Genomic DNA, 25541 nt, shown 5'->3' on the forward strand with positions numbered 1-25541 from the left:
TCTTTTTCGCCTCCGTGAGCTCCTCCTTCTTCTTCATGTGAGTTTCGTAGCCGTTCTCAACCAGATTCCACAGTTCGTGTGAACGGAAAATGGTTTTCATTTTGATTTGCCAGAAATCAAAATTCTCGCCATTGAAGACTGGCGCTCTGAGTTCTCCTCCTCCAGATCCAGCCATGTTAGACTCGATCACAAATATGAACTCGAATCACTGTAATAAGCTTCTTGCTATGAATTTGAGCTCAACCCTCACAGACACGACGCCCAGAGATTTTTAGATCCAACTTGGCTCTGAGGCCATGTTAGTGATATTCGGATGAAATACAGAACTCTCAGGCAAGAAGAAGAAGAAGCTAAGCTAAGAATTTCAATCAGAAATATTCAGAGAATGTTACTCTGCAAAAAATTCTTCCATATATTCAGGGAATGTGCTCATAAAGCATGTGAGCTCACACATCAACAAAATAACCATTAGAGAAGAGAGAGAGAGAGAGACAAATCCCCAATTCAATCTCAGCCATCCATTTCATACTCTACTTAGATTAAGATACTTGTCCACTATCAAGCCCTATGAGACTTAACTAACACATTACAATTTCATCACTCAATCTCAGCTTATAATCTAAGACACTACATTAATCAAACTTGTAATCCTCTTTAATCAATTCATAACTTTACACATTAACACTCCTTGCTGCACCATAAGGTGAGCCATGGCTAGCAGAACCAATATTGAGATCACAATGCCCTTCATCATTTTTCCTAGTAGTGAAAAGCTTTGATAGCTGGCTTTTGCGTTTGAGCTTGTGCGTTTGTGCTTATGCTTGTGGAAAATGGATGACTTGCATGGTGTACTTATGGTCATTTGAAGATAATGACCTAAAGAAAAATAGTTATGAAATTTGGCCTTTCTATAAGTCACTTGGATAGTAAAGGCTAAAGAGGACAAGGTTTGGGCTAATTTTAGTTACTAGTTCGCAAGCTTTATAGTTTTGGTGATGAGCGATGAGTCTGGCCCTGTTAACTTGGCCCATCCAAAACCACCCTCTGTTCATACTCGATAATGGCTCTAACTTCAAGCCTGCGGATGAATTTTTTATTTTTATTTTTTTTATAGTAAAAATAGTTACTGAGATTGGTATAACTCCTTAATTTATTTTAACAATGAAAATCAATGGAAGTGGTCATTGAATTTGTGCACCATAAATCATTTTGGCTGGTCCGTGAAAAAATATGTCAATATTCTTGTTAAATTGTCACGTGAACGACCATGTGACCACCTTTTTAAGGGTTTTTTTTTTTTTTTTGTCAAACCAACTCTTTCAGTTAACAAGGATATTGACAAATTTTTCATAAAATGACCAAAATGATTTACGTTGAACAAACTCATAGACCACTTCTACCGATTTTCATTGTCAAATACTAAAGTAAAGTGTTATGTCATTCTCAAAAATCATTTTAGGTAAAAACCACTCAGGATTATCACAAATATATTGCTTGGGATCATACGTATATCATCTTCCTTCGTTTGAAAGGAATCATATCTTTTTAGAAGTGTGTATAGATCTTCATGTATAGAATAAGTTTGCCACATCAAGATTCAAATTATTAAGGCAAAAAATATTTAGACAAGAATTACCATGATTACACTCACAATCTAGCCGATTATTTATGTTATATGGTGCTAAGAGAATATTAGTTGACTGATGACATCAAAGATTCGAAATTATTTATTTTAATAAGCCCACAAATAGATTAATATGTAACGCAAAACTAAGGTTGTACAACCATAAAACTTGTTATTTAAATTGACATCATATGTATATAATTCTAATTTCATGCTCATGTTTTTGTTATGTACGTGCTTGCTCTATTTTTTTAGTAAGCCTTGTAATGCTACAGATGGGTCGGCAGCAACCTCGCATGCAGATATTCTATTGTATAATTAGTATCATAGCCAATAATTTCGTGTAGAATCTCTACTAACTAATAAAACACTCATTGTCAACCAAAACCTTATGAAATTATCAGTTTAACCCTCTAATTAAAACAGAACATGAATAAGAAATATGGAGCAGAAATGTAATTTCACACAACTAAATTTTGTTTTTTTTTTCAAAGCCTCACTTACATGTAATCCTAACATATACCTAAATATAATCCTAACATATCTCTAATTAAAGAAAAAAAAAATCCCACTCCCACACATTCACTGTCACTCTCTTCATCTCTCCTTCTATTTCAAAAACAAAAATAAAAAATTTTCTCACACACTTTGTGTGTGCCCATATGCTAGTATATATTAGACATATACTTACGTAGTTTTTTTTAAAAATATTTTCTCATTTCTTGCATGTCTTAATGATTAGCTAAATCATAATTTTTAAAACTCCAAAATACAGGCCACTTAGTACTATGGTCTAGTGATATTCATCTTCACTGGTAAGTGAGAGGTTTTAGGTTTAATTTTCACCAAAGGTGAACTTGAACCACATTATTGTTAGCCAATTATAAAACTAAGGCCACCTCCTTCCCATAGTGTAGATGATATCAATTGTTCAAAAAAAAAAAAAAAACTCCAAAATACAGTACATGCACTATTCACATATATTGGAATCAAATTCGCACACCACCATTTAGTTTACGAACAATGGTCGGCCACCTACAAGACAAGAAGAAGAGATCATAAAAGACCTTAGGCACTAGGGAGGTACCTAACAAGGACCTTTGACGGTTAAGTTATGACAGTGTTTACAGTGTCAAGTAGAAGAATAAAGTGTAGAATGTCATACATTTTCCTCAAAACCTAAAGGGCATATTTATAGTGTTCAATAAGAGTTCTTATGAGGATAGAAATCTGTATTAAAGTTGGGAGAATCCTAATAGGAAATCTAGAAAGATATTTCCCTTTCCATTAGGCTAATGATTAATAGGAATTCCCAAGATTTTCTCCTAATCAAAGTAGGATTAGGAGTTACCTTCCTTGAGGACCTAGTAAGTCTCTACAATGGCGACCCTTGTCTACCGTTCTGCTGCCTATTAGATTGACTTATTTTGATAGTAGACGATCTGGTCCAGATCATATAGGTCATTACGACCACGCTGATCTAACATTTTAGACCTTGAGGTCTGAGTCTTGATTCGAATCGATTCACTTCCCTGGATCCTCCATTCTTTAATTGGAGATCCAGTCTTCACTGCTTCATTTGCCTTGGTCTGGTGGTACGAAAATCAGGGTCCCACAACATATATATGTACTTTTTATATCTAGCACACGTTATTTTTAAACATTTTTGTTAATATATATAAATTTCACGGATTCTATACGTATTTTTAACATAATCTCCCTCAATATTACCTAGAAGCTCATTTAATAAACCTGGGTCGGTAACTCTCAGGTTTAGTTTTCCCTACAATTTTTCTGTTGATTGTCTCCGATCTGTTCTTTAGCTTTCAATTCTTATGCCATCAATTCCATTTTCTATTCCTCATCTTTCCCATCCTCCAACTCTTTGGCTTTCCTCAAACCCACCAGATTTCGGATCAGTAGCCACTTACCTTGAACGTGTTTTGATGCGATAATCTCGAGATGTGCGTAGAGCTTCGGTGCAGATGTTCACACAACCGCCTTTCATGGATCGGGAAATGCATTTTGTTCTGGTTCGGGTGTTCACATCACCACCTTCCATGGATTTGTCTTTGACAACTTTGTTGCCTTCAGTGAATTTGTTGCTTATGAGTTCTCTCAGCAGCTTCTTTTGGTTCGTTATTATTGTTGCAACATCTATGGTGCTTTATGAAGGTTGTTGTAGTCGTTTTCCCATCATTTTTGTGGAATTCTTTGGTTGGTTTTTAGGCGTCTGTTGGGTGGATGTTTTTCAGCGATGCATCAGCGGCGGTTGCAAGGAATTTAGGCTTTTGTGTTCCATTTACTATTTCTGGGCTCAAACCTATGTTTTAAGGGTCCATATCTTGTAATTGAATCTCATTCGTGTGTAAATTTTAGTGTGTTTTCAGTAATAACTCTACCACTTTTAAAAAAGGAAAAAACAACGGGTGAAAAGGATGTTGGGCTATGATTACAAAAGTAGTTATTGGAAAACTAGCTGTTATACAAGCTAGTATAAAATGTAGCTGATATGAATAATTTACCTTTTTTTAAGTTTTTTTTAATTTGAAAAAGTAATAAAATATTAAGAGATTGTTGTTGAAGATGTTATGTTAAATTGAGGAGTAGTGCTACACTTACTATTTATTTGTACCATCACATGTATTATCTCTCTAATAGAGGTAGGGCCCGCCAACACAAGTAGGTCACATCTCTATTAAAGAGATGATACAAATAGATGGTAAGAATTGCGTTGTTGTAAAGTGAGTAGCTAAATTTTTTTTTTTTTAAATTGTTTATTTATTAGTTTGACAAAAATTTAGAGCTTCTTTTAGAGATATTCTAAATACCTATTTATATATTTATCATTAGAATCTGAACCATCAGTCACTTATATTATATACAATAAAAGACATTTCAATTGAGGATATATGTTTTGCTCTTTTGACCATCTCCAACCCTTAGGTTAAAAACTAAAATTTTTAACGTGGAAAATTTAGGTTTTAACTCAGAAACAAATTTTCTGCTCCAACCCTTATGGGTTATATATTTAGCTTAAGATTATTAATGAATGAATTTAGGCTAATTTTTTAAAAGTAACTTTAAAAAGAAAAATTATGTAGACCATCCTAATTTAATTTTATGAACATTTTAACCAAAAAATATTTATATTCCGATAAATATTGAGAAATCACTAAATCGACACCATGAAATTACATAAAGTTAATATAAATGATAATTAATAAACCGACACCATGAACATGGCCCAATAGATTTTTTTTAACTGTTATATTTGATCATATTAGATCTCAACCGTTGGATTCAATAATTTTATAAATACAAAACCAAAAATTAAATAAATTTGAATCTAGACCGTTGAATCAACCAATCGTCCAAATTCCCTGACTGTCCGATTTGTTAAAGAGTCGTTGGGCCTCATTATGATGGCCGACATGACCCACGTACATGGGGCCCTTCCGTGTCAGAGCATCACATGTAGAGAGCGTTGGGCGAGTGAAGCTTGTTGCGTCTGAACTTTTTCTCAGCGCGCCCACTCATCCGTGGGCCAACCCACTATGGAATCCTAGCCAGAATTTGCCCCAAAATTGATTTTGGGTTAAAACTCATTTTTAGCCCAAGGGTTGGAGCAAGTTGAGGTGGGTTTATAACTTAAAATTGAGTTTTGCTTCAAGGGTTGGAGTAGTTCTTACGATTTCATAATAGAGAGATGGACTATTTGATAAATACAATAATATAAGTATAAAAATGTCAACTTTGATAAATGATTATTAACTTGTGTAAGGGGTCATTTTGCACATGTGTTTTTCTATGTTTTCAGTGGAGGATTTAAGTTCTAATAATATTTATAGGGTAATATTAGGTAGATCAAATTTTTATCTAAATGATGTGTCACCAATAAGAAATAAGCACGTTACTCAACACTTAAGTAGTAATTCAATCATCAATAACCACATCATTTGGTATACAAAATTTGGTTTAAAAGTTTGGTCTCTCTAGCAATACCCATGTTTCTAATATGGGAGAAGTATATAATGAATCCTTATATTTATATATAACAAATTTCTTTTTAATAAAATAGTGGTATTCATCTTCACTGGTAAGTGAGATGTCTTAGGTTTGATTTTTTCAAAGACAAATTTGAAGCATATTATTGCTAGTTCATTGTGGAGCTTAGCTCACTTCTCCATCCTTTAGTGTAGATAATATTGTTGTTTAGAAAAATAAAAAATAGTGAGATGAGCTATTACAGATCCCTAACTTTATTTCTTATAGTATCAAACCAAAAACTCGTATATTGATCTCTACTACTCTTGTTCTATCAATTACATACTTTATTTATTATTTATTTCTTCTGTCATGTAAAAAGAAAAAAAAAATGAAAAATATCCTACCAAAAGGAAAAGGAAGGTACATAATAAACAACAAAAATTTAGCCTCCATAAACGATCATGTACAAAACGAAAGAATGGAATAAAAGAAAATTCCAACGCTTTACACTTGGGGAATCTCCAATTAGTCTAAATAATGCAACAATTAACCAGCATTAAATATTAATCATAAACCACTTATCAATAATTCATTTGGCATTGACGACACTGTTGTGTTAAGATCACTTAGCCACTGATCAACAGCAGCCAGCTGGCTCATCTCAACCATCTCTACCCGGCTTGTGCTACCCGACTCGGCTTCAACCACCAAGCAAAGTCCAGTATTCCTCCTTTTCGGCTTCGGCGACCTACTTTCTGACGAGGAAGAAGAAGTGGAGAACTCCGGGGCACGCCGTTTTGCTGTTACTCGAACCGGTTCGTATCCCTCCGAACCAATAAGGTGAGGGAAGTTGAGCTTGGCTTTAGAGCCGCGCATCTTAAAAGCGGCTTGGTCATAAGCCAATGCCGCACCCTCAGCCGTCTCATAAGTCCCAAGCCACACCCTGGCCCCGTTCTTCTTGGGATCTCTAATCTCTGCCGCGTACTTCCCCCACGGCCTCCGCCTCACTCCCCGAAAGTGCTGCCGCGACGGTGGTGTGTGAGTCTCACGCGCCGCCACTATCTCTTCCCTGACAACCTTCTGAGGCTCCGGTTTCACAGGTGTGGTATCAATAACATCAACGTGATGGTGATCTGATGACGAACTCCAGCCGTCAGTGCCATTAGATAGAGCACCAACAACTTCGTTAGTGTCTTCCAGTTCCACTTTAAACGGCATGTCCCTCCAACTTTCCGTCGAAAAAAGGGTGCTGAAGCTTAAACTCCGGCTGTACATTGGGGAAGGACTGTCTGAAGCTGTTGGTGATGATTCTTGAAAAGTAGTATCAAAATCATCGTCGAGAAGGTGTTGCCGAATCGACTCCAAAACAGCGAAATCAAACTCCAAGCAAATATCTTGATACATTTTTTACTTGTTATAGGGTTTTCGAACTGGTTTTGATTAGGCTTTTGGAGGTTGAAGGATGGAGTAGTGTTGTTGTGGTTTAGGCGTTGTGTCTTGTGTATTTATATGTGGGCAGTGAGGTATGCTTAGATTTGTAGTTTTCTTAACAGTACTGTTATCATTTCCATGAAACTTCATTATTGATTAAGGTTTCCCACATGCATTTTTTTCACAATATTTGTTTACTAATTTCGTGGGTTTAATTAATTGATTCATCTATTTGTCGGTGACTCGTATCATTTATTTTTTTATATATTTCGAAAATAGTGATTTCAAATGGCTAAATTGCTGCATGGGAAGTGGGCAATAGTCGAGTAGGATTCTCTTTCATCATCTTCTCATTCATTTTCATCTTCTCCTCTTACAGATTGCTTGTTGTTTTCTTGTGGCTGTTAAAAAACTAACGCAAAACATTGACTTGACTTAACCGCAACCATTCAAATAGGACTGGAGAGCAAGCTCCGGGCAATGACACAACACATGTCATTTCCTTGGCCTGAATTATTGTATCTCAATGTTGGTTGGTGTCTTGGTGGTGGCAATTAGGATGCATCCATGTAATAGTCCAAATAACATCTCTTATATATATTGGTAGTGCTAATGTACTCAAGATAAAGTAAACAGTAATGATAGGCAAATAATTTATTAGAACAAATTCATAAATTATGTATGTGTCAGTAATAAAAAATAAGTATGTCAATCAATACTTTAATAATAATTTAATTATCAACAATCACGTTATATGATTTATAAATTATGGTTTAAATAGATGGCCTCTCTAACATTACCCTAAAACAAATAATTGAAAATATATATATAATGTAAATAAGAAAAATAAGAAAGCGTTATAATTTTCTAATAACAATTGGGTGACTTTTGATCTATTGGGTTCTAAAATGGAATAATATTCATCATCATTTGTGTTTTTTTCCAAGCTAAAGAACAAAAACTATATAAATTGGGGAAATGAATTACCAAAACACTAATACTAGCTAATTATTTCGTTAGGTATAATGGGCATTATATGTCACAGCCCGTCCCATTATTTATCGAGGACGTGAAATGACGGAATTACCCTTGACGGGTGCTAAGGTATGTGTGTGTGACATATTATTGGACTAAATACATACATTCCTAAACTTTTGGAAAATTATTTAAGTTGGATTAAAATTTGGGTTGTAAATTTGTGTGGTTAGGGAATGAAGTTGTGACTTGTTTTTGGGTGGACCACACAACACACACATGGGACAACCCTCTCCCTTCCCCCGTGCTCTCTCTCTCATCTCCGTTTCAGTCTCTCTCTCTCCCTCTCGAAATTGTACGGACAAAGGGCCAAACCCTTGAATTTTCACGGATCGACGCCAAAAAGCTAAGGTTCTTCATCCTTTTGACCTCCTGAGTTGAATGGTACTAGTTTTAGAATGGGAAACCTTAGAAACGACGTTTAAAACCCGAGGTCCGATTTAAGTACTGTTCATGCATTCGTGATGTGTTAATTTTCAGGGAATTCTAAGCTTATAGTGAGCTTAGTGAGGTCCTAAGGAAGCTCGGAGTACTTAGTTTGAAGGTTTTGGACGTCGGGATCGTTGAGTTCGAAGTTGGCCGGTTTTCTTGGAATTTCTCCGGTGAGATTTCGTAGTTTTAGAGCCTTAAAGTAGTGTAACATGATTCTACATGCTTAGGGCTTCATTTTGATATAAAACACATGAAAAATGGTTGAGAAATGACGGAGAACAAGGAGATTGAAAAATCTCCAGTTTTCCGGCCATCGGAAAAACCAGTCCGGCGAGCCCAAGGTAGGAGACACGCGTGGGGGCGCGTGACAAGCCCAAAAATTATTTTAAAAATATGCCGACGTTCGTGACGTCGAGTAGGTCACTGTGGTATATTCATATACCCAAATTGAGCATCGTATGAGAAATTATTACAAATTGTCGGTTATGTGCTTTAAATAACGTTGTTTTAGTTGTTTCGCATATAAGTGATACCTATCCTGAGGACAAGCGCATCCAGGGACGTCACGGGGGTTACGACCCTTCGATTTATCAGTGAGTGGGCAGTATTTTCTGTATTTACCTATATACTATTGATTTTCCCATAAATTGAATTTAAATGAAAGTATGTTTTAAAATGCCATGCATGCATATTGTGATTTATATGAATTGATAATTGATACATATATATATGTGAATTGGTGTTGTGGACGCACAAGTGAGTATCAGGTGGGTTTTATGTTATTCATGTGAATCATTGATGATGTGAATTGTGTTGAGAGCTCATAACCTGCACCTCTAGTGTTAGTGTTTATATTATTCACCCGTACCGCACGCCACCTTGGATCCAAGTAGGTGCATGTCGTACAGACCATGAGAGGGTTCCGACATGCTAGTCGTACAGATCACTAGAGGTGGTTCCGACTGGTAGGTGACCTTAGATTATGTGCACATATGATTGATGAGAGAAGCACTAGAGCGTATTATTACACCATTCTTGTCGTACAGACTACTTCAAGTAGTTCCGACTTATGTGCAGAGTAGCGTCGTATAGGTAATCGTGGTGACTCCGGTTGGATTGGATATTGAGTTATAGAATTAACAGTACATAACCAACTGCAGGGTCTCCGGTTGATTCATTATATCACACCTGTTATCTTGATGCATCCATATTCTGTTTTTGGCACTATTGCATGGCATACTTGCTGGAATTTGATAAAGATTGATGTTTTGAGAGATATGAACAAATATTATGCTATTATGTTATTTTCTGGGAAAGTATACATGTTTTACAGTGAGGGGTTAAAAATGTTTTAAATGAAATGTTTTGGAAAACTTTGGTTTTACTGACCCGCTCAATTTTGTTTTGCGCCCCTCCAGGTTCTAGATAGCAGTGTTGGTGGCCCACGAGGATTCCCACGGCGTACTGACAAACTACATAAATGTAGGACTCACCTGCGGGTGTTGTAACTTAGTTATGGTCCTGCTTGACTGCACCTAGTACTTATGCTCTGAATTTGTGTGTTTTACACTTAAACTCACTCTAGCATGTTAGTTGGATATTATTGTTAGTAGTTGATTTTTATTCCTTCGTATTTCTCATATCTTTTGCTTCCGCATCACATTTTTTGGTTACGTCATGCTCACGTGATGGCCAACACGCCTTGATTCTAGGATCGGGGTGTGTCACTATAATTATTATAGTAGCTGAAACAATTCCAAAGTTGAAAAAAAATGCTTATAAATGTTTATTTTTATTTTAAAATTGGACATTTACTAAATTTATATTATTACATTGGAAACTATTGGAAGATAAAATAAAAATAATTGGTTTTTACATGCATATAATATTACATAAATTTAAATAGAGGTCTACAGAAAATGTCTAACACGAGTTCAAGGCAGTCACCAGCCTAAAATTTTATCATCATTTGTCCTTCCACAATACATTCGGTATCTTTCTTTTCTTTATCAATCAGATCGAATCTTTTCGATTGATTAAAAAGAAAATACTTGTAAACAAAGTTGTTGATTGGGAGTTGGGACTTGGAAGACAGGCCAACGGCACTTATTCCTTTTCCAATTTTAATCAATCTAAACAAAAAAATAAAAAATAAATAAATCGTATCACTCAACCTATCAAGATTCAGTAAATCTGTCAAAACTTTTCTATAAAAGCCGGTAAAGATTATTCTGGCCACACTCCCGAATACTCTCCGGTGCTATTGCATTTGGTGTCTTGCTTTGATCATCCAATCCTAACCATTGATATTAAATCGGATATGGTTGCAGAACCATGTTATTATTTTAAACCTTTTCTTTCCATGAAACAGTTAATACCATTACTAGGAGAAACCTCCGATTCTCCAAGCTAATAATGCATTAGGGGGAAGCAAGCTTAACGGTCGGTGTTGATCGATTGAACTATTTTGAGTCCAAAAATTACAAAGTTTACGTGCCGTGCAAACTGATTAATTAAATGAGCTAACTATGTACTTCAGTAATTAATTGATGATGCGGGCATACCAATTTGCTACTAAGCTTGGCTAGGTGAATAATTTTGAGTATGGCAATATAATGGAATTCGCCCAACTCCTGAATAAGGGACCTCATCGAAGGAACACTGTCGGCTTGTGTTCTAAAACCTCAAGACAAGGTTATGCCTTTTGCTGTGAAATTCAAACTTCAACTCCAGGTTCAGCAATTCCAACTATATTTTTAAAAATATAAGTGCGCCGAATTTATATCAAACTATAGGGGCAACGATACTTAAAGAGATGAGTGTCTTTATGGTGAAAGTTGTGGAGCCAAAAATAATCACAAGGTGACATGTGGATTCTTGGGTAAAAGAGGACAAAAATACCCTTGAGGCATACTGGGATTCCTACGCGCGAGCAGCGGACAATCATCCCTAAACCAAGTCAAAAGTGCCCAAAATAGGTATCAACTTAAAACTTAATTCATTCCATATATTTCTTACCTCTTTTTCCCTCTTTTAGCTATTCAATTAGCTATTTATTTTATTCTTTCCATAACTTCTAAAACCTTCCTTCTAAAAATCATGATAAATGGCCAATTAAGGAGTTAATTGCCCACTTAATCCCTTAAATTGTCAATTAAGTGATCCCTTTAACCCATAAAACACCACATGGCCGGCCATCCTCCATGTTTTCTACCTTTTCTACTATATTTTCCCTTTTTAATTACCCTAATTAAACCTAAATTCAACCCAAAAACCCTAGCTAGGCCGGCCACCTCCTATCCCTATATATAGGCTCCCATTTCCACCAAAAAGCAAGTCCAACACTTTGGCAAAAATCCCAAAATTCTCTAAACACTCTTTCTCTCTAAATTCTAACTTTGGCATCAGAGGTTCTTCGGCTAAAGCCCCCCCATTCATCATGGGCGCGTGAGGCTCTTGACCTTAACCTAAGATGTTAATTGTTTTGTAGGTGCAAAATTGTCTAAGATCAAGGAGGAAGAAATTTGCATCCACAAAAGTGGTTCGACCGTTTGGTTAAACATCAAGTTAACCTTTTCGACTAATTATTTATCCCAAGTCTCTGTTAGTTTTTTTTTTCTTTTTTCTTTTATTCTTTTGTTGAACGATGTCACTTCATTATCTTTCTTGGCAAAGTGGAGTGTTCTAGGATCTAGTATTCCCAAGTGACATTCAAAGTTTGGCATCTTGACAGCCATACCACTTTCACCATGAACACACTCATCTCCATTGATGGGTGGGCACAGTTCGATTTGGTACAGTTTTGAGTGAAGCCGAAACTTTGCAGTACGGTTTTGAATCCAAAACCGAAATGAAACCAAACCGTTTGGTTCAGTTTCGTGTAGTTTCAAACGGTTTCAGTTTGATTTTTGAGAAAAGATGCACAGTTTAAAATTTACACTTATTTGCGTGTAAGATGATCTCATTTTCCACACAATACGTTAATTAATGAACCTGCATCAAAACTGCACTAAACTTGTAGCAAACTGCAGGAAGATTATACGAAGAACAACAATTTTTTTTTCAAATTAAATGAAGCTATTATAAGAAAAGAAAAGACCTTAAAAGTGGCAATGGCCTAACATTTTTTTTTTTTTAACAAGAATGTATGGCAGTTTGCCCCCCTCCCCAACTACAATGTGAGGGATCTCAAAGTTCACCGAGGTTTTTAGAGAGAAAAGTGAAAGTGATTGTTGACTCTCTCTCTCTCTCTCTCTCTCTCTCTCTCTCTTAATAAACAAATCAGCTTTCTAGTTTCTGCACAAAGCTGATGTATTGATTGTTGACTCTCTCTCTCTCTCTCTCTCTTAATAAACGAATCAGCTTTCTAGTTTCTGCACAAAGCTGATGTATTGATATAATTAAGCATTTTGTATGCTAGGGGTAGAAAGGGATGACATTGTAGTACGGTTGAGTATGGACTGAGGTAGAAAGGGATGACATTGTAGTACGGTTGAGTATGGACTGTAACAAACAATCAATTAAAATATGACAATTAATTTGAGGGGCAGTTAGTTTCGGTACGGTTTTCAAAAGCCAAAATTGAAACCAAACCATTTCACTACATTGCGTTCGGTTTCAAAACCGCAACCGTTTCAAAATCGTAAAACCAAACTATTTGGTTTCGTTTGATTTGGTTTGTGTTTCGGTTTCAATTTTCATTTCCAAGTGCCCACCCATAGCTTTGACTATTTTTGCCCTTACAGTTTGATACCAATTGGTTACACTTATATTTTTATAAGTATAGTTGGAGCTGCCGAACCTGGTGTTGAAGATCCAGAACCTCACAGTGATCTGCATAACATTGTCTTCAGGTTTTAAAAGCCAAGGTCGAGAGTGTTCATTCTTCGACCGAGGTCGCTTGATTGAGAAGTCAGAAGTGTATTCTATCACACCACATAGGTTGTGTAGTTTTTAAGTTTAACATTTTGGCATACTAGTGGGACCATAATGCTAAAACTTGCAAAGTTCAAATGATGTTTTAGTATTCTAATTTGGCTTGATTTAGCAACCTACACGAGATTTAAGTTCAATTAGAGAGACACTTTCAAGAGTGAGAAGATTTTTGGCACACATGAAGATATGAGAAAATCCTTCTTCCCTATGTTAAAGTAGATGCCCTTATCACCTTGTAAGTACAAAAGGTAAAACAAGATAGAACCCATTTTAATAAATGGCTCAAGGAGAATACTTTCATTTCATTCTTGGTTACAAGTCAATTCTTCAAAGTACGGTTAATCAAAAGAAGAAAAGGCGGGGGAGGAAGGGGGAAGAGGGGGCAAGTTCTCACTCTGGCACCGATCACAATGCCCTTCATCATTTTTCCTAGTAGTGAAAAGCTTTGATAGCTAGCTTGTGCATTTGAGCTTGTGCTTTTGTGCTTTTGCTTGTGGAAAATGGATGGCTTGAATGGTGTACTTATAGCTGTTTGAAGATAAATGACCTAAACAAAACAGTTACGAAATTTCGGCCTTTCTATAAGTCACTTGGACAATAAAAGCTAAAGAGGACAAGGTTTGGGATAATTTTAGTTACTAGTTTGCAGGTTTACAATTTTGGTGATGAGCAATGAGTCTGGCCCTGTTCAATGTGTCATGCCCTTCTGGCCCAAGTTAACAAATTCTCTCTTTTCAAGAAATTTTGTTTCCATCCAAAACCATCCCCAGTTCATACTGGATAATGACCCCAACTACACGTCAAATGGATGATTTTTTTTAATAAAAATCACTGCTCTAAAAATCCTTGTCTGGCTCTGTCTAGGCCCCGCCTATGCGCTAGGTGGCTGGTCGTCGTCCCGATTAATGCCGAGGCGTTTGAAAATGAAAATGCACCTAAAGCTGTTGAGGCGCCCGCCTAGACCACCTAAACCCACCTAAGCACCCGCCTAGGTTGCAACTCGCTTAGATAAAAAATAGATAACTTTCATTTTGAATTTTTGTTTCAATAAATTGTAAGAGACTTGTTGAGTAGTTAAATGAACACACATTATAGGCTTGTTCCCCATGTTTTCATTATGTTCCAATACTTTATAATATACATCTCATTCTCTTTTGTAGTTTATGATGAAATTATATATATTTAAAGTATAAATAGACACTTATTTACATGAAATATAATAGATTTACTTAAATCCGCCTAGTCCGCCTAGCCACCTAGGCGCTAGGTCCCTACCCGCCACTCGACTAGCACCTAACATCTTTTAGAACCTTGATAAAAATAGTCATTGAAATTTGCATAACTCTTCAATTTATTTGAACAATAAAAATAAATTGGAATGGTCCTTGAGTTTATCCACTGTAAATCATTTTGGCCAGTCTGTGAAAAATTTGCCAACATCCTCGTTAAATTGTCACGTGAATGACCACATGACCACCTTTTTAAGGGTTTGTTTATCAAACCAACTTTTTCAGTTAACAAGGATATTCATAGATTTTTCATGAAATGACTAAAATGATTTATGATGGACAAACTCAGAGACCACTTCTATCGATTTTCATTGTCAGGAACTAAAGTAAGTTGTTATTCCATTTTCAGAAATCATTTTTTACACATCTCGACCTAAATCAGGGCGTGTTGGCCGTCATGTGAGGGTGACGTAGCCATGTGCACAGTGCGGAAGCAATAGATATAGAGAAATACGAGAGAATAAAAACCAAATCAACTAGAGTACTAGCTAAGATAGAGTGCTAGTGCGAGATTAAATGTGAAATACACAACCAGAGCATAAATAGTCTAAGTGCAGTCAAGCAGGATAAATATTAATTATACAACACCCATGGGTGATCCTACATTTATGATGCTCTGTCAGAACCACCGTTGAGATCCTCGTGATCCACCAAAGCACTCCTCCCTAAAACCTGGAGGGGCGCAAAACAGAAAGTGTGAGTGGGCAAAAACAAAGCTTTTCACAATAATTTCATTTCTAAAAAATTTTAACCCATCGTTGTAAAACCTGTATAATTTTCCCAGAAAAATAAAATATATACATATCTCAAAACCATGCTCAGAAAATGATATTTATAAGTATGCCATGCCAAAATATATCAATGAAGTGCCATAAATAACCCAGGTAAAATATAACAATGATAGGTATCACAACAACCAGATCTCCCTAACTCAATTGCACGGCTGAGTCTATAGCTCATAATCAATCTCAATCACATCCAATCAAATCAAATCCTGCACACGAGTCGGAACCACTTAAGGTGGTCTGTACGACAAGACTAGGTGTAAAAGAAATATGCTCTAGTACTACGATCACGTGAAGGCTGTGCGAATAATCGCGGTTCACCTACGAGTTGGAACCACCTAAAGTGGTCTGTACGACAAGCCCGTGCACCTAACTTAGATCCAAGGTGAGCATATGGTGCGGGAGGTGAACATCACGTGAATGACTGTGCCCTAACTCTGGGCAGGAGCACTAACACTGGGGTGCAGGTTTATGAGCTCTCAATACATCACATAATCGAAACAATCTCATACCTTTGATATATGAACTTACCTGGCACTTAAATGTGCGTCCGCAGTACCAATCATGAATGTATGCAACCACTAATGCATAATTAAAATAGATAGATACTTGCATGGCATTTCCAAAACATATATTCATTTAAACATATTTTCTGGGAAAAATCTCAAGTATAAAGGTATATACAGAAAATAAAAGCCCACTCACTGGTATGTCGAAGGGTCGTAGCCCCTAAGCCTCGATTGATGGTGCTCGTCCTCAGGATAGGCATCACCTATATGCGAAATAACTGAATAAACGTTATTTAAAGAACATACACAAAACTTGGAAATAATTTCTCATACAATGCTCAAATGGGGTATTTGAATATACCACTGAGACCTACTCAACCTCAAGAACATCCCCATATTTTTAGAAAAATTTTCCGATGCTCCACGCATCGCCATGCTCCGGCAAGGGCACGGCTAGACGCGCCCCCACGTGCAGCCACGTGCCTAGCACGCCTAACAGAATCTTGAACGTCGTTAAGGAATATTCCGTAAAAAAGCAGCATATTTTGTTAAAACTAACCTAACGCCGTCAGAATATTCCGTCAAATTTGACGGAATATTCCATCGTCTTCAACCTTCGAACTTCGGTGACCGTTGCTGTCGTCGAAAAACTGAAAAATTTCAAATCGTCATATCTTCTTCGATTCTCAACCAAAATTCTCAAACTTTATATCAATTCGAAGATTAGGATGAGAGGAACAAAACCTTACCACTTTCAAGCCTTGAAATCCACGGGATTTCATTGGAGGAACCTCGATAATCAGGCCAAACTTGAAACTCACCAAACTCGAATTCCCGACGTCCAATTCACTTTGTTTTTCTTCCTCAAGCTTCGTGAAGATGTCCTAAAGCTCACACGCAGCTTAAAATCTTCTAAAAACCTCACATTCACGATTGCATGAATAGTGCTCAAATTAGAGATTATGGTTTCTCGGGTTTTACAAGCTCTCATGTCCTAAAAATGGTATAGAAGTGTTCCTGAGTTCACCAGGAACACAAAGGTGACTTCAAAAACTTCGATCTGCAACAAAATGATCAAGTTTGAAGTTTGTCCATACGTATTGTAAGGAAATGGAGAAAAACCGAGAGGGAAGAGAGAGAAAGGGTCAACGGGAGGGAGAGAGTATGTGTGGTTGTGTGTGGTCCAGTTTTGGGTCATTAACAACAACCAAAACTAAAACAATTTGAACCTTAGTTCTAATTGGGTCCAAATAATAAGGGATAGAACTTATTGGTCAAAAACCTTAGTTTATACACACACACAACTCAAGAATAAAAAGGGTAGAATCAACATTTCACACCATCAAGAAATATATCTCGGGACGGGCTGTCACAATTTTAGCCAAAAACCACTTGGGATTATCACAAATATATTGCTTGGGATTATACGTATATCATCTACCTTAATAAGGGTTCACCACTCTATATTACGGCTTGATGGTATTCATTTTTACCAGAGTCGCCTTTAGGAGGTGTGACAGGTTCCATTGCATAGATTAGGGCCGCAAAATTTTGGGGGCCCCCAAAATTATTTTTTATTAAATATAATAATATATAAAATAATATTATATGAAATAAAATACTAATCAAATAATATATATATATATATATATATGTATAAATCTAATGGGCCCAAAAGTCATAAGACTATCTACCTAAAATTTGTGCGGAATTATATAAAATTATAATTAACAAAGCTATGTTGACAAAACTAATCAATTTAAAGGAAAGAACCCCACCGAGGCAAACAATTCATGTCAGAGACTTAGAGTCCACTTTTCTTCTCACGCCAAAGTCTCATCATCCTTCACACCAGAGTCTCAGACATCAGAATCCCAGACGTCGTCGCTAGTGTCCCAGCTTTCATTCTCTCTCCGTCCCATTGTAGCTTTCTTTACTTTTAATAATATTTAGAAACAAATGGTTAGGAGTTTTAAAGTTTATTTCAATATTGCTTTTTAGCATCAATACATCATTCAATTTTTTTAAGATGTCATATAAGTAGGGCCACTTTTATGAATATCGCACAGGGCCCTGAAATCTCATAGACGACCCTGCTCTTTACTTCAAAGTGAGAGGCCTTAAGTTCGAATCTCGTGGATGGCGAATTCGATACCAAATTAAGTTGCTCATTATGTGGTTTAGCCGAACTCCCCCTCCTCTTAATATAAAAATATCAATATACTAAAAAAATAAAAAAAAAGAACCCAAACGTACAATTTTGTATGTTTGTGTATCAACTTTTGGACAAGGCAAATATTTACACAAGAATTACCATATGATTAAACTCACAATCTAACCGATGATTTATGTAGTATTGTGCTAAGAGAATATTAGCCAACTGATGACATCAAAGATTCGAAATTATGCATTTTAATAAGCCCACAAATAGATTAATATATAACGCAAAACTAAGGTTATAAACCATAAAACTATTTATTTAATTTGAAATCGTATGTATATAATTTTAATTTATTGCTCATGTTTTCGTTATGTGCGTGCGCGCTGTATTTTTTTTAGTAAGCCTCGTACTGCTACACATGGGCCGGCAGCAACCGCGCGTGCAGATATTCTATTGTATAATTAGTATCGTGGCCAATAATTTCGTGTAGAATATATATTTACATATTTACTATATATATATATACTCACATAGTTTCTTTAAAATATTTTATCATTTCTTACATGGCTTAATGATTAGCTAAATCATACATTTTTAAAACTAAATCATACATTTTTAAAACTTCAAAATACGGTACACGTACTATTCATGTATTTTGGAATCAAATTCACACACCACCATTTAGTATACGAACAATCGTCGGCCACAAGACAAGAAGAGATCATCAAAGAACCTAGGCATAGGAGAGGTACTGACCAAAGACCCCTTGACTATCAAGTTACGATAGTGTCAAGTTGTAGAATAGAATGTAGAATGTGATACATTTACCTTAAACCCTAAATGACATATTTATAGTGTTCAATAAGAGTCCTTATGAGGATAGAAATCCGCATTAAAGCCGAAAGGATCCTAATAGGAAATCCAGAAAGATATTATCTTTCCTACTTGGAGCACACGCTAATTCCCAAGATTTTCTCTTAATCAAAATAGGATTAGGAGTTACTTTCCTTGGGGGCCTATTAGGTCTCTACAATGGTGGCCCTTGTCTACCGTTTTGGTGCATATTAGATTGATTATTTCGATAGTACCTTTAGGCAATCCGGTCCATATCATATGGGTCATTATGACCACGTTGATCTAATAGTTTAGATCCCGAGGTCCGAGTCTTGATTCGAATTGATCCATTTCCCTAGATCTTCCATTCTTTAATTGGAGATCCGGTCTTCACTGCTTGATTTGCCTTGTCCGGTGGTACGAAAATCATGATCCCACAACATAAATATGTACATTTTATATTTGTATACTACACGTTATTCTTAAACATCTTTGTTAATATATTTAAAATTCACAGATTCTATACGTCTTTTTAACATAATCTCCCTCAATATTACCTAGAAGCTCATTTAATAAGCCCAATTTGAACCAAATTAGTTAATTTTTTATGTTTTGAGTTAAAAATGTAATTAAATAGATCACGAATTGCTTATATTCATAAAAATAAAAAGTGAGTTCGTCTAGAGGAATATCCAGTGAGGATGTTCCTTGGCCAACGAGCACACAGCTCCCCGAGAGATTGACGTCGGTTGATATCGTCTGTCGGGCTTCTGCTTATTGGCGGGCTATAAGAGAAGGACATAGTTAATTCTGAAAGGTGCCTTTGCGGGGCCTTAGGTGTAGGCCTTGAGGCTCACAATCAAAATTAACTTTAAATACCCAGGCGTGCCACTACCATCTTTAGCATGACAAATGTAAAACCGATGTTAAGTTTTATTGTATATATATATGTGCCCGAGAGACCCAGTTAGTTATGAAAGGTGCCTTTGTGGGGCCTTAGGTGTAGGCCTTGAGGCTTCTTGTCAAAACTAACCGAATACTTGAACACATCTTGGTTGTTTCATTATTGCAGAAGTATCACCCCCGTTATACTTTAATTGCCCGAGCCCGCAGAGCAGAATGAATTCAAATAAGTGCCTTTGTCAGGCCTTAGGTATAGGCCTTGAGGCTTCCTATCCGAATTAATTCTATACTCAAGCATTCTGTGGGAATTATGATATAGCAGAAGTAAAACTAGAGAATAAGCCAATTACTTGCGCCCCAAGTAACTTCACACTTCTTGTTATCAAGGATTGTCGTAGATGAGTTAAGTCCACATAAGGTTCTTTTATGCCTTGAGACCAAGGTCTTTTAATTGATCAATCTTGTCTGCCCGAATGGTTAGAATTTAGAAGTCTTTTAATCATAAACTAGCTAGCAATAACTTGGATGCAGATGGAAACATACATCATATTACTAGATATATGAATGAAAGACAACAACAAAGGAGGTCAGGCAAGGCTGATCGTCCTGCAACTTCCTCTCTTTGTGATTTACAAAGTGTTCGAATGCTAGAAGGGGAGATTGGAAGATAAGTCTATATGAAGGGATCGATACTACAGCAAGATTTAAACAGGGTAGCAGAGCTTTTACAAAGGATTTCTGGTGAAGGTTGATCTCGAAAGGGATGAAGACTGGGGGCTGACTATAGCTTCGTGAAGGCAAATCTGGTTTAAGCAGAGTTTGTGCTTGTATTTGTTTGTTTGATTGAGTGTCCTTGTCTCTTATTTTTCTTCCTCCTTTTATAGATGATTTGGCTTAGCTACCTACAATGTTGATTTTGCCCGAATGCATCTGAAGGGCAGTGACTCATCAACTTTTACTTGTACTGCCATTGTAAAGTACTTTTGGGCTGATTAACTGGCTGGTCTACACCACTTGACCTCCAGGTAGGTGAGCAGGTGGTTTGAATGATCTGTACTTGGTCGAGAAACAAGCCTCTTCTTTCTTCTGGGCTTCGGCTGGGCCTCAGACTTTTCCTTCTTCTGAACCTCTCTTTGGGCTTTCTTTTGGGCTAACCTCTTTTTAACCCAAAGTTCAAGTTTTATCCCAAACAAAGTGAAAATTAAAATCTCAACTATTGAGTAGTCTGATTGCATAGACTTTTATTTATTTTATTTGTAGAGAGGATACATGAGGATTTCAAACTTTATTGTGTAGAAATACTTGGGGATAAGTTAGAAAAATCCTCTCTAACCAACCATGTTCCCTCATGCACTAAAATAGATAACCTCTAGGATCCCTCTCTCTCAGTATGAGTCAGTCACAATAATTTGGTTAGAATTTGTCTTTGACGAGAATCAAATCTAAGACATTTGACTTATATATACCGAAGAATATTAATTTTAAAATATGAGAGAGGTTGGAGAATAGCTTATGAGCATTAGTTAATAACGGATAAAGTATGTTTTTCTCTCCCACTGTGAGTCTCTCTCCTTCCCTGTGAGAGATTTTCTAGCCTGTATACTGAGCCATCTTCCGATTTCATCTCTTCTGCCCTCAGTCCTTGCTAAGACCTGGGTCGGTGGCTCTCGGATTTAGTTTTCCATGCAATTTTTTCGTTGATTGTCTCCAATCTATGCTTTAACTTTTCAAATCCTATGCCATCAATTCCATTTTCTATTCTTCATCTTTCCCGTCCTCCACCTCTTTGGCTTCCTTCAAACCCATAAGATTTTGGATCAGTAGCCGCTTACCTTGAACGCGTTTTGATGCAATAATCTCGGGATGTCCGTAGAGCTTTTGTTCAGATGTTCACACCACCACCTCTCATGGATCAGGAAGTGCATTTTGTTCCGGTTCAAGTGTTCACACTACCACCTCCCATGGGTTTGTCTTTGACGGCTTTGTTGCCTTCGGTGACTTTGTTGCTTATGAGTTCTCTCACCAACTTCATTTGGTTCGTTGTTATTGTTGCAACATCTATGGTGCTTTATGAAGGTTGTTGTAGTCGTTTTCCCATCATTTTTGCGAAATTGTTTGGTTGGATTTTAGGCGTTTGTCGGGCGGATGTTTTTCGGCGATGCATTGGTGGTGGTTGCAAGGAATTTAAGGTTTTGTGTTCCCTTTACTAGTTATGGGCTCAAAATTTTATTGTGTCTTTGGTAGTAACTTTACCGCTTTTATAAAAAAAAAAAGAAAAGAAAGAAATAACAGGTGAAAAGGATGGTAGGCTACGATTACAAAAGTAGCCATTGGAAAACTAGTGGTTATACATGCTAGAACAAAATGTAGCTGATACGAATAATTTACCTTTTTTTTAAGTTTTATTTTTTATTTTTTTAAATTTGAAAAAGTAATAAAATATTATGAGATTGTTCAAACAGAAAATGTTGTTGAAAATGTTATGTTAAACTGAGGAGTAGTGCTACATTTATCATCTATTTGTACTATCACTTGTAATATCTCTCTAATACAGGTAGGGCCCACCAACACATGTGGGTCCCATCTGACACATCCCGACCTGGAATGTCCACTTGGACTCCAAATCGAGTTGTGCTGGCCGACACCTAGAGGGTGACGAAGCCATAAAGTGTAATGTAGTGGAAAAAGGATGTGAACAAATTTAAACCTAAAAGTGCCTAATCAAAAGAGTGCGCGGGTGAGCGAGATTGAACCCATTGCACATGTAATGTCAGAGCATAAGACAATATAGTAAATAGGATGAGGGTTATACCACTGAAGATAACCATATCCTGAGATTTGCCAGAATCCTTGTTTACACATAAGTATAGCTACTAAACCTGGAGGGACGAAAAACAAAGTTGAGTGGGTCAGAAAATAACGTTTTGTAAAAATCTTTTCAAAAACATTATAACCCCTTGCCATAAAACATGTATAGTTTTCAGAAAATCATACTACTTATAAGTATGAAATCAAATGCACGCTAACAGTAAAACCAGAAGTATGCCACAACAGAATATCTCAACAGCAAAATAATATAATCATGCTCAAAATCAATACCAACACGTAAGTCGAAGTCACCTAATGTGACCAATACGACTGCACCTATGGCTCATCAATCTATGCTAGCACATGAGTCGGAGTCACCTAATGTGACCTGTACGAAATGTTAGGTGTAATAATATATGCTATAGTGCTACGATCACGTAAAGGCTAGTGCTATGCGCGGGTCATCTACGAGTCGGAGTCACCTAATGAGACCTGTACGACAGGCTAACACCTAACTTGAATCTAAGGTGAGCGTGCGGTGCAGGAGGTGAACGATCACATGAAGGTTGGCCTTGGCCTGGGTCGGGAGCATTAACACGGGGGTGCAGCAATGATGAGCACTACATGAATATATGCATGCCATAATGATTCAATGATTGCAACCAACATAATAAACTTACCTGCGCATCTCGCAGGATTATTTTAGCATCTCAGTGTAACATTTCTTATAACATTATTAAATCATGGCATGATATGCATAAATCAATTCAAAAGCACTTGTGGAAACTATAAAGTTATATATATATACACACACACACACACACGCTATAAAAAGGAAAACACCCACTCACCTAGAGTCTACGCTACAACTCTTTAGCATGAATATCGAGGCGTCTCGAGCGATCGACGCCTAAAACAATTATCAAATCATGTTTAAGAATTCTTATCTATAGAAAACATAACTTACATAAAACACATCCCCAAGGACGTTCTAGAATGATTTGAAACCTATTGATAAAAAATCAACGGTCGGTCAAGGTCAACGGTAGGGTCCATAACCCTACATAACTCGATCCAAATGATCCGCACTTAGGATTTCCGATTTGTAACTTCCAAAGATTCAAATTATTCTTCTAAAACAGCATACTAAAGTTTCATTATGATCCAACGGTTGGATCTCCACCAATTGCAAATTCAAGTGGCGGTCAATGTTTTATTTTACAAACTTACAAATCCAATTCGGGAAGATCCATACGTCGGATTCCCGATCCGTCAGTTCCTATGGTCCTTAAATATTATGTACTATAATATTTAAGGTTTTGTGATGATTCAACGGTCGGATCATCAATTCATATAAGGATCAAGTGGCGGTCTCTATCAAAACTATGTTCAAACAATGAGATTTCATCAATCAAACTTCGCATAGGGAATTGGGGTATCAAATTTATCCTAGGAAGGTCAGGGGGTGCCTCGGCCCATGAGCCGCCACACGTGGAGGTCGGCCGCCCCGACTAGCTAGAAAATTCCATTATTTCTAAAAATTACCAAATTTCACAGAAATATAGATCTCAATAAGTGGAGCAAGTTTCGTACCTATAGCCAAGTCCAATTTGGCCGGGAAAGCTTCAAATCGCCGTGAACCCGCCAGAACCCTAGAATTTGGGTGTTCTTGGTTTATCCTCAAATCAACTCCGACGCTCCAACCACTGATTGGGCTTTGTTCCTGACCTTTTTAGGAGTATTTTGGTGGTGATAATTGAAGATAAACGTTTTAAAAATTGTGGATCGCCATAAAAGTTCCCTCCTACCCACCAGTGTGGTTTTCACGAAATTGGGACTAGTGTCTTCAATTTGTCGGTGAATATGGAGGAGAGATTGATGCTAAGTTGTTTCCAAGTGGTCCCGCGTAGTGAATCATCAGAGAAACGTCGAAGATGGTGTCGGAAAAAGCTCTGGGAGGTTCGGGTCGAAGGCTGGTCACGGGTTGCAAGGGTCCGGGTTGGGTGCTCTGTATCTCTCCTTTTCTCTCCTTTCTTTTCCTTCCCATTAGCCTTCTCCTTTTCTCTCACTCCTGATTTGTTCCTCACCTCCCTCTCTCCTTCTCCAATTGGGCAGCTTTGCCCAATTCATTCTCCTCTATTTCTCCTCCTCCCTGGTTGGTTTCTTTTCCCAACTCAGCCACACACACCTGGAATAATCATTTAGTAATATAAAATAGTATAATATAATTAAAATAGTGATTTCTTCAAAAATACTTTCACATTCGTAGCTCTGTAAAACTTTAACCATAGTTTCGATTTCAATTTCGCTTGCGTTTACGAGTTCGCACAGTTAAGTACTTCAAGAATACGCTAAAAGAATATTTTGTACGTCTCACTATACGTTGGTCAACGAAAGTCAATAATCTTGCCTCTAGGGCATTTTCGTCAATCCACATTTTTTAAATTTATAAAAATCGTAGAATTAGGGACGGGTTGTCACACCATCTTTATAAGATAGTTGATACAAATAGATGGTAAAAATTGCATTTTTTGCAAACTGAGTAGCTAAAATGTTTTTATTTTTATTTTTTTACATTGTTTTTAATAGTTAGTTTAAACAAAAATTTAGAGCTTCTTTTAGAGATATTGTCACATCCCATCCCGGACCCCCACCACATCCCAGGCTCGACTCCATCGTAGCACGATATTGTCCGTTTTGGGCCCCGACCATGCCCTCACGGTTTTGTTTTTGGGAACTCACATGAGAACTTCCCAATGGGTCACCCATCCTGGGATTGCTCTCGCGCAAACTCGCTTAACTTCA

General features: G+C 36.9%; 2 protein-coding genes across 2 annotated transcripts in view; both read right to left on the reverse strand.

Annotated features, from left to right (window-relative positions):
- LOC126628728 (uncharacterized) overlaps positions 1 to 25541 on the reverse strand; it is a 65568-nt gene that overhangs the window by 27150 nt on the left and 12877 nt on the right. The window lies entirely within an intron of this gene.
- On the reverse strand, positions 5942 to 7152 carry LOC126628727 (ethylene-responsive transcription factor 2-like). The gene has a single exon (XM_050298514.1). It carries the CDS (start codon positions 7016 to 7018, stop codon positions 6182 to 6184), a length of 837 nt encoding a protein of 278 aa, XP_050154471.1. The 5' UTR covers positions 7019 to 7152; the 3' UTR covers positions 5942 to 6181.

The sequence above is a fragment of the Malus sylvestris genome, chromosome 7, assembly GCF_916048215.2.
Source record: "Malus sylvestris chromosome 7, drMalSylv7.2, whole genome shotgun sequence".
Classification (NCBI taxonomy): domain Eukaryota; kingdom Viridiplantae; phylum Streptophyta; class Magnoliopsida; order Rosales; family Rosaceae; genus Malus; species Malus sylvestris.

Coding starts and splice junctions, on each gene's coding strand:
- LOC126628727 (XM_050298514.1), bottom strand. CDS start 7,018: ATGTATCAAGATATTTGCTTGGAGTTTGATTTCGCTGTTTTGGAGTCG.